Genomic DNA, 17809 nt, shown 5'->3' with positions numbered 1-17809 from the left:
TTACAGGCTAGTCGCAACACCATTAGTCAACTGGCTGACTACGGCGACATGGCCGACACCGAGGTGAGAGAGGAGATGGCTCGGCTGAAGCGTGAAGTCCAGAAACAGAAAGACCATGCCAAATATATTGAAATGAAACATGAAAAATACAAAGTAAGCTATTGTTTGTGGATTTGTGTTGTTGACATTTGCAAAAAAAAAAAAAAACAAAGAAGAAAAAACCCCGAGACATGTACTGTAACTAGTCTATAGGATATGTTTCTTAATTATCATGTAAAACTATCGTAGCTCAACTATACCGTCCTATTATATGTAGGCGCGAATGGAATGGATCACACAGTTTACCGGTAATCTGGAAGGCACATTTGATTCTTTGAACAACCATGGAGTTGTCAGGAATATTCCCCTCACCCCCATAGTCAAGTAATTGGAGTTTGTAACCTGTAAATTTCTAAGAGAATTCAAAGCTGTAACGCCACTGTACCCAAATCTGGACACTTTTTAGATAAATATCAATGTTCTTCAGACAATACTATCAATTCCAAAAATGTTTGTTCATTTTTCATAAATAGATACTTTCCACTTTTCATTTCTATCACAATTTGATATTTCGAGCGCGTAGTTCTATAAAAAGAATACGAAATACTATCAGAGTTGTGTGGGCCCTTGAACCGTCTTGACTACCCTGATAGGGACACTTCCAGTATTTTGGTGAATATTTGGGGATAAATGATCAATATCGGCAGAAAATCAACGAGGGTTCTGATTTAATTTCTTCTCCAAGCTAGCATTATTTTTGATAAATAGATTTTTGAAAACGAGGGTTCTGATTAAATTTCTTCTCCAAGCTAGCATTATTTTTGATAAAAGAGATTTTTGAAAATGATATCCAAATTAATAGCGTCACACGGCACGTAAATCAGGAAAGTGTTGTTTTGGTCATTATTCTTACCTTTAAATTGTCCATGTAATGATAATCAGCAGCCAATAAAGCTTATTACAGTTTAAGGTAATTGTCATGAAAAGTATTATTAAATGAAAACTGTATACATAAAAGTACTTCTTTGCTTTGATTGACAGTTTCTTGGGCCATTTTCCCACAAGTGTCCCGATTTGGGTACAGTGACGGTAACTACTATGTTTTGTTACATGTAAAATATGTCGGACAAGATTTAAGTTAGAGCTACCTGTTATGATGATGTGAAAACAGGGGTGGTGAATAATTGTAGTGGTTCTGTCACTGGCCTCCCACACTGGTTGTGGGCCATGGTGGCCTAGTGGTTAAAGTGTCTGACTGTCGGCGATCAATTGCCCTTACCACTGGGTTGTGGGGCAGTTACTAGGTACTGGTCACAGGTTGTTCTCTCCGGGTACTCTGGCTTTCCTCCACCACCAAAACCTGACCAAAGCTGTTAAAAGGATGTAAAACACAAACAAACCAAACCCACACCTAATTATACAAGGAATTTATGTCGCTGTAGAGATGTAGAGTTTTCAGATGTTTTATGATCTTATGCCTACCAAAGAACATTCCAGGGTTCATAACCAGAAAATCTCTTGGACAAAAATCGTCCTGGGATTACTGCTGGGAATTTTTTCTTTAACAAAGTAATTTTACTGAATTCCCTTATTTTTCTCTTGCAGGAGGCAAGTTCAAGACAACTGGGAAATTTATTAAAAGATTTCGGACGCTGATGTTTATTGGAAACAGAACCAGAAAATTGTGTCCAGAAGATTCCCTCCCCTTCTTCCACCTCATATACCATATGAAAGTACATGAAGGTTTTATTATGGAGATAACATCCAAACTTAGTTTAAATTGTGTGATGGGTTTTCACATTGATGTTTGAAAGGAAAAAAGCCTTAAGTATCCATGTCAGAGTAAGGTAGCATACATCCTTAAGTCTCCATGTCAGAGTAAGGTAGCATACATCCTTAAGACTCCATGTCACAGTAAGGTAGCATACATCCTTAAGTCTCCATGTCAGAGTAAGGTAGCATACATCCTTAATAGTCTCCATGTCAGAGTAAGGTAGCATACATCCTTAAGTCTCCATGTCACAATAAGGTAGCATACATCCTTAAGTCTCCATGTCAGAGTAAGGTAGCATACATCCTTAAGTCTCCATGTCACAATAAGGTAGCATACATCCTTAAGTCTCCATGTCACAGTAAGGTAGCATACATCCTTAAGTCTCCATGTGCATACCTCATGATATGTATGTATATGAATTTATCAAGTTTTGTCACAGACTTCAATAGAAAAAACTATCGAAATATATTTTTGTATAATTTCTAGTACTTTGGGGTAAGACTGCACAGTTGACCACATCTTTACTGACAGATTAAGAAAAAAAAGTACACTTTTTTAGAGTTTGATAAAAATTGATTGATTATTTAATTACTGTATTACTTACTGCGATAACTGCAAAAAAAACAATTCCATATGATACACAAGAAAGTAATACGATTCGATAATATACGATATATCGTTCGCAGCCCTATTTCATATGATTGTGCTAAAAGGCGACAAGGAAAATGGGGTATAATAATGAAAATAGACAGATTGTATGATGATAATTGTATCCTCAGGTGATCCTTGTCTTGAATCGTATCTATTTATATGGTGTTGTTTACTTGCCTGTATAATTATTTGGATATTTTATATAAATATCTATTCTTGTGCCTTGTGTGAGCCTTTTTCAGGCTGGTTATTTTATACTTACGGTATAGACATGCAGCCAAACAATATGCTGATATCAAATGAGAGATAAAAACAATGGTCTGGTACTTTTTTTAATTCAGGTAGAAATTTTAAGTCATTTATTTATTGAGACATTTGAAATATACTATATTTTGTCTGCTATAATTTTGTATGGTTAACATGTACAGGTATATGTAGTTAGTGTTTAGTACATGATTGTAATTTTCATTAAGATATTGATTCCAGTGTTCTTCACGGACTGTTTAAGCATCATGGTAATATGATTTTGCATTTCTTTACAATATTACCATGAAAATCTTTCTTTTTTATATTAAATAGAAAAAACAACATTTCCCCATGCTTTTGCATTCCATCTAGGATGCTGCTTTAACTACAATATTATGATCTCTTCACAAACAAATTCTGAGAAGAACACTGGATGCCAGGACAATGCATGAGAACAAATATCTGTGATACATCCATTAGTGTTAACAAATTCCATAGAAATGCTTGTCATTCCTAGTACTGATGTAAAATGTTCAAATCCCTCATAATGTGTCTGTAGAATCATTAGCATGTGTGATGTCTCCTGGAGATCATGCTGAATCCCAGAACATACCTGGGTATAGGTTTTAGTTTTGAAGTGAATGTCAAATCAATGTCACATTAAGCTAATGGAGTTTGATTTCTGAGCTGTATTCATAAAACTCTTCCCACGCTCAAATTAATCTTCTGGACTCACTCTATTCCTAATAAAGGTAAGAATGTACCTGTTGAAAAGTTCACTTATATCATAAGTGAGTTTGAGAACAGTTCTAGAATACAGATGCTGTGCCTACATTTAGTGGCGTCTTTCTAAGCCAAACAATAAAGAGACAGACATATTTATGTACCAAGGATAGTTACTTGTATATGATGATGAACACATTTATACAAAACAGACTACAGGCAGATAAAACTATAAATGTCAATATCAGCAAATCCAGGTGTACTGTTTTTCTGAATTTTAGCTTAATTAGAAAAAAGAGTTTGTCAATCATCTGTTGCTCAAATCATGTACAATATAATTATCTATTTTGTTATGTATATTGTAACCTTTGATATATACTTAATTTCCATGTGAAAGGAACTGAAAGTCAATGACTTGTCAGAAGTGTGATCGTCTGTATGGGATTAATTTCCGTCTTGCTCCTACCTACAACATGTATGAGTACAGCTAGGTAGACTAGAACCATCAAGATGAAATATCTTGCCCAAGGACACAATAGCATTAGTGAGGTGCCACAGCCATGGTCCAAACAGACAACCCCTTGGTCAGTAGAATAGCAATACTACATTGAGTCACTCGGAACTCCTCGGGTGGTTTTTTCCTCGCACACTATAATGGATATCTCCTCGGGTGGCTTGTTCCTCGCACACTATGGAGACCCCCTCGGAACTCCTTGGGTGGCTTGTTCCACGCACACTATGGAGACCCCCTCGGAACTCCTCGGGTGGCTTGTTCCACGCACACTATGATGGAGAGGTGGTTTGCCAACAATGTTGTGTATCCTCATATTGAACTAGTTAGGTCAAAATTGTTGTAGCCAATCAAAATTTAACAAAGAATTTTTATCTTTTTTAATAACATCATAATCAAATAGCATAACTACCGACTACGTTAGCTGCAATTATGACTTATTTTTCTGTTTTAACATTTTGAATATTTTTTTAGTCAACGTTATTCACTGTAGGTTTTAGTAATTGGGAAACTGGTCTGTTGATAGTATGTGGTTGTTGTTGTTAAATATCAACCATGAAGAGGATGATACTGGTAGTGATTTTGAAACAGGAACTTTTTAATTTCTGTAAATTAGACATAAGGTATCATGCTGTATTTACAATGTAGTCAACTTTATTTACAATAAAGAACATTTATTATATTTATAAGTCAGTTAAATTGATTATACAATTTTACAGTAAATACTTTACATACGTACGTTTGTTTAGATATGAATTATCATAAAAGTTCAAATATCCCTTGATTCTTCCACAGGTACATTTAAACATCCATATGTGATGATAATCTCATTATGTTCAAGTCCTGGATATGGAACTATGAAAAAAAATGAAATAACAGGTCAATATAAAATGTATCCGAATTAAAATATACAGAAAATGCGGCCTAGAATACAACATGAAGGGTTTGTGTGATCTACCTGTAGTCCTTGATTAAAGGTGCAATTGTAACATTAACCAATACTTCAGTGGTTTACGATGTAAGGGTAATTCTAGCACTGCATACACAGTAACTATCAATTTACTTTGTACAAATGAGTTTGTTTTATGGTATGTTATTTAATGTCCATGTGTTACTGTTCATTAAAAGTTTTATGTTTATAAATGGTCCGGTTTAATAAATACTGTGCTATTATTTTTTATATTGAGCTTGCATTTTGTGACTCATTTTTGTTTAATTTGAGACTCATGTTGATGTGGGCTCACCTGTCATTCACAAGATATTCTATGTATACATTAAAATATGTTTTATTTAACAAATCTGACTGAAGTTGGTTTAAGCGTTGTTTGTATCAAGATGGATCAATATATTTAAGGAGATACACTACCTTCTACAGTATACATGTTATAATATGTTTGTGAGAGTTATCTACCTTAACCAGACAAGTTTATGTAAAGTTATTTAGAGTGGTAATACTACCACAGGGACCTGAGAACTTGTTACAGCTATATTTGGCCCAAACTAAGGTGCTCAGAGTAAGTTAACATGATTTAGGGGTTTAGATAGACCCACACAGGGACCTGAGAACTTGTAACAGCTATATTTGGCCCAAACTAAGGTGCTCAGAGTAAGTTAACATGTTTTAGGGGTTTAGATAGACCCACACAGGGACCTGAGAACTTGTTACAGCTATATTTGGAACCCAAACTAAGGTTCTCAGAGTAACTTTACATGTTTTAGGGGTTTTGATCGACACTCACAGGGACCTGAGCACTTGTTACAGCTATATTTGGAACCCAAACTAAGGTGCTCAGAGTAAGTTAACATGTTTTAGGGGTTTAGATAGACCCACACAGGGACCTGAGAACTTGTTACAGCTATATTTGGACTCAAACTAAGGTGCTCGGAGTAAGTTAACATGTTTTAGGGATTTAGATAGACCCACACAGGGACCTGAGAACTTGTAACAGCTATATTTGGCCCAAACTAAGGTGCTCGGAGTAAGTTAACATGTTTTAGGGGTTTAGATAGACCCACACAGGGACCTGAGAACTTGTTACAGCTATATTTGGACCCAAACTAAGGTTCTCGGAGTAAGTTAACATGTTCTAGGGGTTTAGATAGACACACACAGGGACCTGAGAACTTGTTACAGCTATATTTGGACCCAAACTAAGGTACTCGAGTAAGTTAACATGTTTTAGGGGTTTAGATAGACACACGCAGGGACCTGAGAACTTGTTACAGCTATATTTGGAACCCAAACTAAGGTGCTCAGAGTAACTTTACATGTTTTAGGGGTTTTGATCGACACACGCAGGGACCTGAGAACTTGCATTTGTTACAACTATATTTGGACCCAAACTTAAGTGCTCAAGAGTAATTTTACACTTTTTCGGAGTTCAGATTAACTTTCGGTAAAAAAAATGCCACACATTATGATCGTATATATCATCATAAGGTGGGGGAACCGAAAGTTTATCTGAACCACTAAAACGTACAATTTCATTTCTCTGAACACCTTAGTTTAGTTCCAAATATAGCTGTACCAAATTCTCAGGTCCCTGTGCTTACTACTACTACTTGATTATCGTATATATTGTTCTGAAGTCCGGTGTATTTTGGAAGAAACGTCTATGCAAGGTGCGTGTTCTGGTGTTTGCTACGTAATACCACTCATTAGAAATGGAGTGACCAGGGGATAGGAAAGTCAGGCGAATTAACCAGTGACAGGCGGTCCCTTGATTGCTGTACCGTGTCGTGTCTTCGAATTATATTTGTAGTTTTAGGTCCAAGACTACAGCGTATTCCGTAACAACGCCTTTGTCTTGCCAGGACAATCTGATCAAGTTTTGGATGAACGCTGTGACTGAGTTTGTTTTCTACCTGGACAAGGTGTCGGTTCTAGTCAGGTTGTTATACATGTTTTATCCTACATTATTAAATGTATCCGATTCCTCTTGGACGTAGCCGTGTTGCGTGGTTTTGCCATGACCTTGACCCTGTACATGACTCGTTGCAATACGTCTGTGTTAGTTTGCGTCTTGGTGTTTCTACAATCGTATGTGACCAGTCTGACGCTAAATTGTGATGATAATGTGCTTACAAGTCGTTATTAAATGGCAATAACGATAACGGACGTAACATTAGTGAATTTCCTTATATGCCGCCCACCTAGACATCACTTGGGAAGCAATCGAGAATAACCTAGCTGTTATAGTGGTAGTCTTGGAAAAGTCAATGCCTGTATAGTTGTTCAGCTGGTGGAGTAGTCTAATATGGAACATTAACAGACTGACGTTTGCTTGGGCTTTGCTATCTGTACTGCTTACTGACTGATCTTTGGTAACCGAGATAAATATTGGTGGAACCCTCTTTAATTAACACATGATGTATTTCTTTTTATGCGACGTTGGACAAGACGTTTTACATAATGTGCTCAAACGTTAACAGAACGACGAGGAACCGGTTGTACGTTCCTCCAGAATACGTGTTTGAATCTCACCTGGTTATGTTGCGCGCGCCTGCAGATTGACCAATGTCTGCAGATTCTGTCTGGAGTTATATTTTCCATGGGTGGGTATGGGAATGATCCATTGTCCTTGGTGATATGTGCTTTTTTGTCGAAACCAAACGAGAACTGGCCGTCCAGCATGTCGGCGTGTATTAACCAAGATATACATGTATCTGTGTATGCTGCGTTTTGATGGACACTTTTGTGGATTATAACCGCCTTTTAAAGGTTAAACCCCAGACACGTTTAGGGATTTGGCAGTGTCAGGGTTGATGATGGCATGGTTGTAATTGAGTGGTCGTGCTAAAATTAAACTTTGATGATCCCTTTAGGCGCTGTATTCACTGCTGTTCCTGGGAGAGAGGGTCGTACCTGAACAATGCAGTGCTTATTTCTTGTTGATCGTTTGACTGTGCTTCCTTGTGGAAGACATCATGGAATGGAATGGAATGGAATGTTGACCACTACGCCGAGTTTATAACTACGAGGAAGTGATATTCGTCCCCGCTAAGTTACAAACTAGTACATCATACAATGACACACCCTGCTGCTGTAGCAACGCCGTTTTACAGAGGATCGCCAAATGCTACGTAAGATGCATTTTCGAACGTGTTCTTTTCCAAAATGGCGACTAATTTCTCGGCAGAAGCATCACAGCTCAGAACTTGTCCTTCGTTGTATACCGCTAAAAAAGGAAAAAAGATTAACCATATCACATAAATAAAAAGCAATATTGATTAAGTTGCAATATCTTCTTACTTTAAAAGAACGAGAAGGGAAGCAACAGAGCGTCGACAGTCTTGACCGTGTACAACAGAGCGTTGACAGTCCTGACCGTGTACAACAGAGCGTTGACAGTACTGACCGTGTACAACAGAGCTTTGACAGTCCTGACCGTGTACAACAGAGCGTTGACAGTCCTGACCGTGTACAACAGAGCGTTGACAGTCCTGACCGTGTACAACAGAGCGTTGACAGTCCTGACCGTGTACAACAGAGCGTTGACAGTCCTGACCGTGTACAACAGAGCGTTGACAGTCCTGACCGTGTACAACAGAGCGTTGACAGTCCTGACCGTGTACAACAGAGCGTTGACAGTCCTGACCGTGTACAACAGAGCGTTGACAGTCCTGACCGTGTACAACAGAGCGTTGACAGTCCTGACCGTGTACAACAGAGCGTTGACAGTCCTGACCGTGTACAACAGAGCGTTGACAGTCCTGACCGTGTACAACAGAGCGTTGACAGTCCTGACCGTGTACAACAGAGCGTTGACAGTCCTGACCGTGTACAACAGAGCGTTGACAGTCCTGACCGTGTACAACAGAGCGTTGACAGTCCTGACCGTGTACAACAGAGCGTTGACAGTCCTGACCGTGTACAACAGAGCGTTGACAGTCCTGACCGTGTACAACAGAGCGTTGACAGTCCTGACCGTGTACAACAGAGCGTTGACAGTCCTGACCGTGTACAACAGAGCGTTGACAGTCCTGACCGTGTACAACAGAGCGTTGACAGTCCTGACCGTGTACAACAGAGCGTTGACAGTCCTGACCGTGTACAACAGAGCGTTGACAGTCCTGACCGTGTACAACAGAGCGTTGACAGTCCTGACCGTGTACAACAGAGCGTTGACAGTCCTGACCGTGTACAACAGAGCGTTGACAGTCCTGACCGTGTACAACAGAGCGTTGACAGTCCTGACCGTGTACAACAGAGCGTTGACAGTCCTGACCGTGTACAACAGAGCGTTGACAGTCCTGACCGTGTACAACAGAGCGTTGACAGTCCTGACCGTGTACAACAGAGCGTTGACAGTCCTGACCGTGTACAACAGAGCGTTGACAGTCCTGACCGTGTACAACAGAGCGTTGACAGTCCTGACCGTGTACAACAGAGCGTTGACAGTCCTGACCGTGTACAACAGAGCGTTGACAGTCCTGACCGTGTACAACAGAGCGTTGACAGTCCTGACCGTGTACAACAGAGCGTTGACAGTCCTGACCGTGTACAACAGAGCGTTGACAGTCCTGACCGTGTACAACAGAGCGTTGACAGTCCTGACCGTGTACAACAGAGCGTTGACAGTCCTGACCGTGTACAACAGAGCGTTGACAGTCCTGACCGTGTACAACAGAGCGTTGACAGTCCTGACCGTGTACAACAGAGCGTTGACAGTCCTGACCGTGTACAACAGAGCGTTGACAGTCCTGACCGTGTACAACAGAGCGTTGACAGTCCTGACCGTGTACAACAGAGCGTTGACAGTCCTGACCGTGTACAACAGAGCGTTGACAGTCCTGACCGTGTACAACAGAGCGTTGACAGTCCTGACCGTGTACAACAGAGCGTTGACAGTCCTGACCGTGTACAACAGAGCGTTGACAGTCCTGACCGTGTACAACAGAGCGTTGACAGTCCTGACCGTGTACAACAGAGCGTTGACAGTCCTGACCGTGTACAACAGAGCGTTGACAGTCCTGACCGTGTACAACAGAGCGTTGACAGTCCTGACCGTGTACAACAGAGCGTTGACAGTCCTGACCGTGTACAACAGAGCGTTGACAGTCCTGACCGTGTACAACAGAGCGTTGACAGTCCTGACCGTGTACAACAGAGCGTTGACAGTCCTGACCGTGTACAACAGAGCTTTGACAGTCCTGACCGTGTACAACAGAGCGTTGACAGTCCTGACCGTGTACAACAGAGCTTTGACAGTCCTGACCGTGTACAACAAAGCGTTGACAGTCCTGACCGTGTACAAGAGAGTGACAATCCTGACCGTGTACAACAGAGCGTTGACAGTCCTGACCGTGTAAAACAGAGCTTTGACAGTCCTGACCGTGTACAAGAGAGTGACAATCCTGACCGTGTACAACAGAGCGTTGACAGTCCTGACCGTGTACAACAGAGCTTTGACAGTCCTGACCGTGTACAACTTAGCGTTGACAGTCCTGACCGTGTACAACAGATAAGTTATTCAGAACTTCATAAAAAAAATGTTTTTTAAATGGGAATTGGCAAATATTCCAGTAATATTCCTACCCGTTTTCTTTTCTTTTTGCAAGATTAGATGATTTCTTTCGGATTTTGATTAACCATTTCCATCATGACTCCAGGCTCATACACGACCAAACGGTAGAACATACAGGTAAACGGTCGGTGTATGAACATATAGGTAAACGGTCGGTGTAAGCCTACAGGTAAACGGTCGGTGTATGAACATATAGGTAAACGGTCGGTGTATGAACATAAACATTGGGATTAAAATAGTTAATACAAAAAGAAAAGGGGAAGCAAACCATCGTCCCACACCAAGGACATGGAAGTCAATTCATTATTGTTTACGGCGCTACCACATTAGTCGCCTCTTTCGATCACCATATGCCTCGTTGGGGTATTTTCTTTGTATGTGACGAGTCGCATGTCAGGTAAACGTCAAAACTTCAAAGCTATCTCAACGATTTAAATATTTTTCCTCTGTTTACCATAGAAATAATAGTTCCACCCACCTTTGATCTTGTCGGCGAGCTCCTTGTCAGCCGTATTGTCACGGACATACGTCAGCATGTCAGTGTCCACGTGACCAGGCGAGTAGGTGATAACCCGGATGGACGGATCTTCTGACGACAGCACCCGGAAAAACATGTCCCGTGCAGCTTTAGCTGTGAACAGAAAAGCATTCCATGTGTAAGAAATTTGTTACTGGATATATTATGTGAAAGATATATAATGTAACTGTCGCTAGAAACACAATACAATATACGTACTGTTAAAAGACAATGTTTAGCTATATATATATAATTGTAATAACTGATATGCATGTATTGTGTAACTGTAAGATATACCTTGTTACATTTTGGAACCGTCACTCTCATCCCATCAAATATCTTTAACGTAATTTCATACGTGATAATGTGATATCATCTCCCATGGAGTGACGACATGGTAAGAAAATGTACTATGGATGATTTACTGAAAAGTATGGACTGTAGGTTGTCCTCCCCGCCCCACTCCTGTTACAACACACACCCGTCCCTGTAATGAAATTCGCTTTAAGAATTCAACGGGCTCGTCAGAGACACCAATCAATCGAATGATGTGATCTTTCCAGAATTATGTTTCGGTATATTTGCGCATGTGCGAATCTCATTAACGTCACACATTGAAACAAAGTCGTCTACATGTGCAAGAAAGGCCGACATATTGGAATGTTTTGAAACTCGATAACTTTGAAAGACATAGAGCAGGGACAGTATCCATTATACGTCCCTGCATAGACCAATGAAATCAACATTGATATCGTGCAACAGGTAAATGAAAACGTGTATGAAACCAGGTAAATGTCAAAATTATTGCCTATTTGGAATGTTCAGAAAGATTTACCAAAATTGTCCAGGGAGTCGAAGCGGCACATCTAACGCTGCAGTCGTTTAGAGGTTTTCAGAATGCCCGGACCAAAACTGTCGAAGCCATTATACTTATAATTTATCTTCGTGTACATTCTTGGGTTTGCGAATAAAAACCAAATTTGTTAAAATGTTAAAGAAAGCATTAGGTACATTTTGATATGTTAAACGGTACAAGTTGCTGCTTCGGAACCGGGCCAATGACAGCAAACAGACCAATGTTCATACAAAAACAGAAAAATCGGTTCCATGGAATTTACATGACTTGAAACCCGCCAACATCCAACAAAAAACAACCCTGAGCATGTATATAGTGGTATACAGAATCTAGATTCTTGTTTCGTGAGCAGCTCTTTGTCACTGTAGGATTTGCTTTTCTTAGGTTCGCAATCTGCCAATTTTTATTGTATAGTTTTTGCCCTTGTTAAATGATTTTGCAAAGACATTCTTCCAAGAAGAAAATCCCAATGACGTTTGTCAGATGACGTAATTTCAAGGCTACGATGTCAACTTCACAGGGAAGGAGCAGATTTTCCATGTATTATATTTGAAATATAAGAAAATGCTTTATCAACATACTTTTGTGTTGTCTAATATTGTATTTATGACATTGTACCAGCAATATAGCAGATACATAGGTGAGGTAAAGCGAAGCATGTTTTAGTTTAGTTTTGTTGAATGTTGGCATTATTTCGACATCACCTATTTTGTGATTACATATGTTATAATTGTTTTACTATTGCTTTAATCTGTTGTTTGATTGTCAATAATTCAAAACTTTTAAAACTGAAACTACCACGCCTATTGTTAATTGTGTATTGACAATGAAACAACCCTAAACATCACGCTGAGAAGTCATTTTGCCGAGAAAAGTTGACTTTGAGAATATTGAATTTCGCAACCTGGCTTCAAACTATTTATCCGCAGGGAAACATTGCGAGATCTGTTTTCGCGAGGTATAAGCAGTTGTGAACTTAATCTAAAGAAATATTACAGAATGACAGTAAGCATGTGTCATTAGCTAACAATATTAGATCTACTTTAATATTTGTAATATAAGTGTAGAGATATTTACCTGCACAATACGTGCTCATGGTTTTGTATGGCCGTATGGCGTTTCCTGACGTCACATTGACAATAAGCCGATTGGTCACTTCGGTAAATACTTTGAGAAACGCAGCATTAAGGAGTATCATGCCAACGATATTTACGTCAAATAAATGTACCAATGACGTCACTTCCGTCAAATCCCATGTATGCTTCGATACGTCACCAACTATTGCACTGTTATGTACTATGATAACTTGATCGAACTCTTCGGGTTCCAGATTATCATTTTTCAAAATATCAACAAACAGATTGTCGAAAATTTGTTGATCCATTTTCCCCTGGTCAAATGTTTCGGTTCGAATTCGTACTCCTGGGTGTGATGTAGACAAATTCCCCGCAAGGCTTTCCTGTCCAGTATGGTCGGGTGATAGAAATACATAGAAAGATGACGGCGGCAGTTTTTCTACCAGCTTCGAAGCGATGCTTCGTCCAAGACCTCGACCTACTCCGGTGATAACAACAAAACTCTTCTTATCCAGGATTCCGGGTAAAGCGGTGGCCATTGTGACCGACGAATAAGGGACAGAAACTTTAATAAAATGTTGTTAAAAAACCACTAATAAACGATATACATACGGAGGCATGTGACAGCCGTACCCAGTGAGCGTGACGTCAATACAACCCCTCGTGTCGTAGTTACACCACGTCAAGGGGAACGACCTTAATTAATATGTCTTATTGACAGCTTGCTTAGGATATATATATATATACCTGTATTATTTAGGATGATTAGAATTGTAACTGTATTGTAGGATGTATACTAATGTTATTTAGGATGTATACCTGTATAATTTTGGATGCATATACCTGTCAGATGCGTAGCTGCCTATAACAATTAAAAAAGTCGCTGCCTATGAACCCTTTGTGCCCCTACCGAAGTCCTGCCCTGGACCCACACATTTGGAAATGAATAACTTCGAACAAGGGCTTCGCTTAGGATTTACAAGTCCGGTAATCTATTTTTTTATGAAAACATCAGCCTTAATGCTTTATCATTGACTACATTACATCGCTATGGAAGATACTGTACTAGGCCCTTGACTACATTACCTCGCTATGGAAGATACTAGGCCCTTGACTACATTACCTCGCTATGGGAGAAACTAGGCCCTTGACTACATTACCTCACTATGGAAGATACTAGGCCCTTAACTACATTACCTTGCTATTGAAGATACTAGGCCCTTAACTACATTACCTTGCTATGGAAGATACTGTTCTAGGCCCTTGACTACATGACCTCGCTATGGAACATACTAGGCCCTTGACTCCATTTCCTCGCTATGGAAGATACTAGGCCCTTGACTACATTACCTCGCTATGGAACATACTAGGCCCTTGAAGTAATCTTCCGTGCTCTGGGAATTCGTTTTATTAACAAGTAAAACCCAACTTTCTGTATGAATGATATTAAGTTTTGTTCTTCACCAAGTTGTGTTTGATTTACATATATCTTCGAGATTTATCAATGAATATAGACATAACATAACAACACTGATTTATCAGACAACAATTTTCATGAAAAAAAAAATGTTTCTTTCCTTTTATTATGATTGATACGGACGGTTCATATTAATCATGATTTTTTTTTTTTTAATAAAACTCTATGATTAAAGAAACAAATTCTTGAAAATTTGAGTGTATGCTACGGCACTGTACCTGTATCATGTTGTACACTGCTGTTACCGTGTCATTAGGTCACCTAAGTGTGTACACGTGGCGCAGTTCCTATTGAAAAATAATAACAGGAAAATGTCGCTCTTAATTCGCACTTTCTACCAGATAAATGCTTCTTGGCCAGTTTCATCGCCCCTTCTCGTCCCCGAAAATAACGAAAGTTGATGCGACGTTATCTTTTTTTTTTTTTTTTTTTTTTTTTTTTTTTTTATCTTTTTACTTGTAATTCTCTCGTCTTTTATACTTAGCGGCCATTGAAGAAACCAATGTTGATCTGCTGCCCTATTGGTAACACTTGGGATTTATCTTTTCTTTTCCAATTTGATTTTCCCACTTACTCCTCCTTTTCGCCGGTGTCTACCTATAGCTATAGGTGTCAGTCGTCGTTATAGGACTTTAGCTGTGGCGAGGACGCTTAACCCAAAACGGAATTTCTACGTGGTAAAAACTATATATATTCCACTAAATCTTCATATTATCTTTCAACGCATATACAACTTCATTCACTTCGTATTTGTTCAACGTGTTTATTTGATAAAACGTGCTCAAATATCAAACAGTTTCTACAAATTATAAATATTAAACAGTAATTAAAATAACATTTAACAATCGTAACTATAACCCACCGGAATTGGTTTTAATTTTAATCTCATTTTGATGCTATATGTACGTACATGCCCACGTACATACATATATGCACTTTATGCAGGCGTATTTAGCATGCCATTGTGGATCCCATCGTTACGTTACATATATATACCCATCAAAACCCAAATCCAAAAATTCGCATCAACAGTAACACATTAAAAACAAAAAGTATGCGCAGCGCCAACTCTTCAGTGAAATCGTTGCGCAAACATATGCATACACGACAGCTGATAATTCTGACCGTGTTTACATTTATAACTGATGAACCGGACTTTGAGTATCGTGTATTCCGACCCGTGTGCGTGATACAGGATAGATCAACCATCAACAATCCAACCCGCGAGCAAGGTCCGAATTGATTTTGTATGTAGATAAAAACAGTTTATGATTGTCCAGAGAATGAACAATATACACAAGTTAATACAGTTGTCATTGTTGAGATTTGTTCACACAGCTAGGCTTTCAGATTATCAGGGGTTGGTTAACAAGTTATAATGTACATAGCAGCTGCATACAGTCAGGAACGGCATCCGCTTCCGCTTGCTTTACCATCATTTCCCCGAGTTCTGTTATAATAAGTATATAAACATTTTTTTATACGTTTGTTTTACTGGAACGATAACACAACGGAACAGGTGCGTGCTCTTCCGGTTACCAATGATGATGATGGCGCCCGTGATGGTGGTGATGGTGAAAAGGTCCAAACCTTAGCCCACGACCGAAATGAACATCAATCCTGGGAGGTGGGGGTCCTGGAACGAAGACGGGGGGTTGAGGTTGGGCGTAACCGGCGGGATACACAACTGGGGGCTGGGCAGGATATGTGACAGGAGGCTGGGGGTACGCTTGTGGCACCGGATATGGCTGTGGTTGGTACGGCGGCTGCTGTGGCGGGTACGCAGGGTACCCCGTGTTTGGAGCGGGGTACCCAGGAGGAGGCGGATGATGAACTGTGACGTTCACTCCAGGTTGGGCTGGGCGGTACATCGTAAGGTTTCTTTTATCTGTTCTGAAACGAAAAGATTCCGAATTAAAACAAGAAAAAACATTTCATTTGCAACGCGTATCCGCGTGTCACAATCGGAGACTTCTTCCCATCCCATTACCCCTTCCCCGATACACTCATTCACAAGCAGTGTTTTAGGAAAGGAATTCCTTAATTATACACCAATTAAGTATTCAATCAGGTCCTTCTTTAACAATAAGCACTCTGGAAACGCCCTATACACTGTAAGCTGATTTACTACTAGCTGCGATAACGTACGAAGCTTTCTGACGACGAGAGATTTTGTTTATATATTGTGGGGTAGAGGAGGCCGATAATAATATTATTAGTACTAGTTAACTTACTACCATCACATTATAATTATATATGATTTCAGATCTCTATTTTGCATTTGTTTATATTTATACGTAACTATAGTATATAGACCCAACCACCCGGCCCTCTCCAGCTCCTATTTCCAATATAGGGAGGTTGTTATGTTTCTGTTGTTCAGTTCAGTTGCTTGAGTATCCATTACTCACGGTACAGGAAGATATTAAGCCTGAATGACGTTTTAGTGGAACATAACAATAACATGAATCGTTTTCCTTTTTATACTTGTCAGTGTGAAGGTATTAACTCTGTAAATTCATGCAGACCCTTAAGTTGTTTAGAAATAACGAATCTTCGATATAGGCCTAGTCGTACAACACTATAGACTAGTATAGTACAGGTTGTAGAATCTCCGAAAGCCTGTGGCCTGTCGTACATTAATTGTTGTTAGAATAGATGTAAAATCTTGGATGTGCTAGCTTGACCCTGATTGTGTGTAGGGTACTGTAGTTGTAATCAAACCATCATAAATACCTGGTAGATTCGGCGATCCTGTTGTATAGTTAATGCTACGCCCTGTAACTGGCTATATACGGCTCAAATAAACGGCTATTTTAAGAAAATGATACTATCCGTCATGTGACGATAAAATCCACGTGACTAATATTTGTTTACACACACACATAGATTATCATACACATACACGGAAGGTACATACATGTGTGCATTCAATGTTTACAATGGCGCGCTATATGTAGCTGGAATCTAGGTGTGAAATAAGAGCGCTTCTTTCATATTCCCGAAATGTAGAAAGCTTCTCAGGTCTCGAAAAAGTAGCCACGTGAGTGGTTTATCTTGTCTAATATAAAACTAACTCGATAATAACGCGTTACCTTAGTGGTAAATTATGGAGAGTCTGTCTATCTATCTTTATGTTATTCTCTACAGAGTCCAGAACATGACGAAGTTGTGGTTAATATATATGATAAAGCATGTATTAACCTTTTCTGGTGCGTTGGCCATTATGATAAAGAAAGGAAAAATCTGTTCGTCTATTCAAATTAAGTGTAAATCATGAAACCGTGGAAGAATATGAGCAATGGACAAATTACACGGAGACTTGGCAAAGGACAAATTACACGGAGACTTGGCAAAGGACAAATTACACGGAGAGGACAAATTACACGGAGACTTGGCAAAGGACAAATTA

The 17809-nt window shown here is 39.5% G+C and overlaps 2 protein-coding genes and 1 long non-coding RNA gene across 10 annotated transcripts in view; 1 reads left to right on the top strand and 2 right to left on the bottom strand.

The window, feature by feature from the left end:
- LOC110460714 (coiled-coil domain-containing protein 150-like) overlaps positions 1-1950 on the top strand; it is a 61907-nt gene extending 59957 nt beyond the window's left edge. For all 8 annotated transcript variants that reach the window (XM_021513817.1, XM_021513828.1, XM_021513845.1 and 5 more), the window contains 2 exons: positions 7-153; positions 1645-1950. In XM_021513817.1, the coding sequence (XP_021369492.1) occupies positions 7-153; positions 1645-1695 (198 nt within the window). In that variant the 3' untranslated portion in view covers positions 1696-1950. The remainder of the gene's footprint in view (positions 1-6; positions 154-1644) is intronic.
- Positions 1951-10902: 8952 nt separating this feature from the next.
- LOC110460545 (sepiapterin reductase-like) lies at positions 10903-13459 on the bottom strand. The gene is made up of 2 exons (XM_021513515.1): positions 12922-13459; positions 10903-11102 (listed from the first exon to the last, which is right to left on the bottom strand). Exons 1-2 carry the CDS (start codon positions 13457-13459, stop codon positions 10903-10905), a joined length of 738 nt encoding a protein of 245 aa, XP_021369190.1.
- Positions 13460-15531: 2072 nt separating this feature from the next.
- Positions 15532-17255, bottom strand: LOC110460499. The gene is made up of 2 exons (XR_002464021.1): positions 17134-17255; positions 15532-16290 (listed from the first exon to the last, which is right to left on the bottom strand). It is a non-coding gene; the product is annotated as an uncharacterized LOC110460499 (long non-coding RNA).
- Positions 17256-17809: the final 554 nt, after the last annotated feature.

This window comes from Mizuhopecten yessoensis, unplaced genomic scaffold, assembly GCF_002113885.1.
Source record: "Mizuhopecten yessoensis strain PY_sf001 unplaced genomic scaffold, ASM211388v2 scaffold1379, whole genome shotgun sequence".
Classification (NCBI taxonomy): domain Eukaryota; kingdom Metazoa; phylum Mollusca; class Bivalvia; order Pectinida; family Pectinidae; genus Mizuhopecten; species Mizuhopecten yessoensis.
This window is presented reverse-complemented; position numbering and strand designations above follow the sequence as displayed.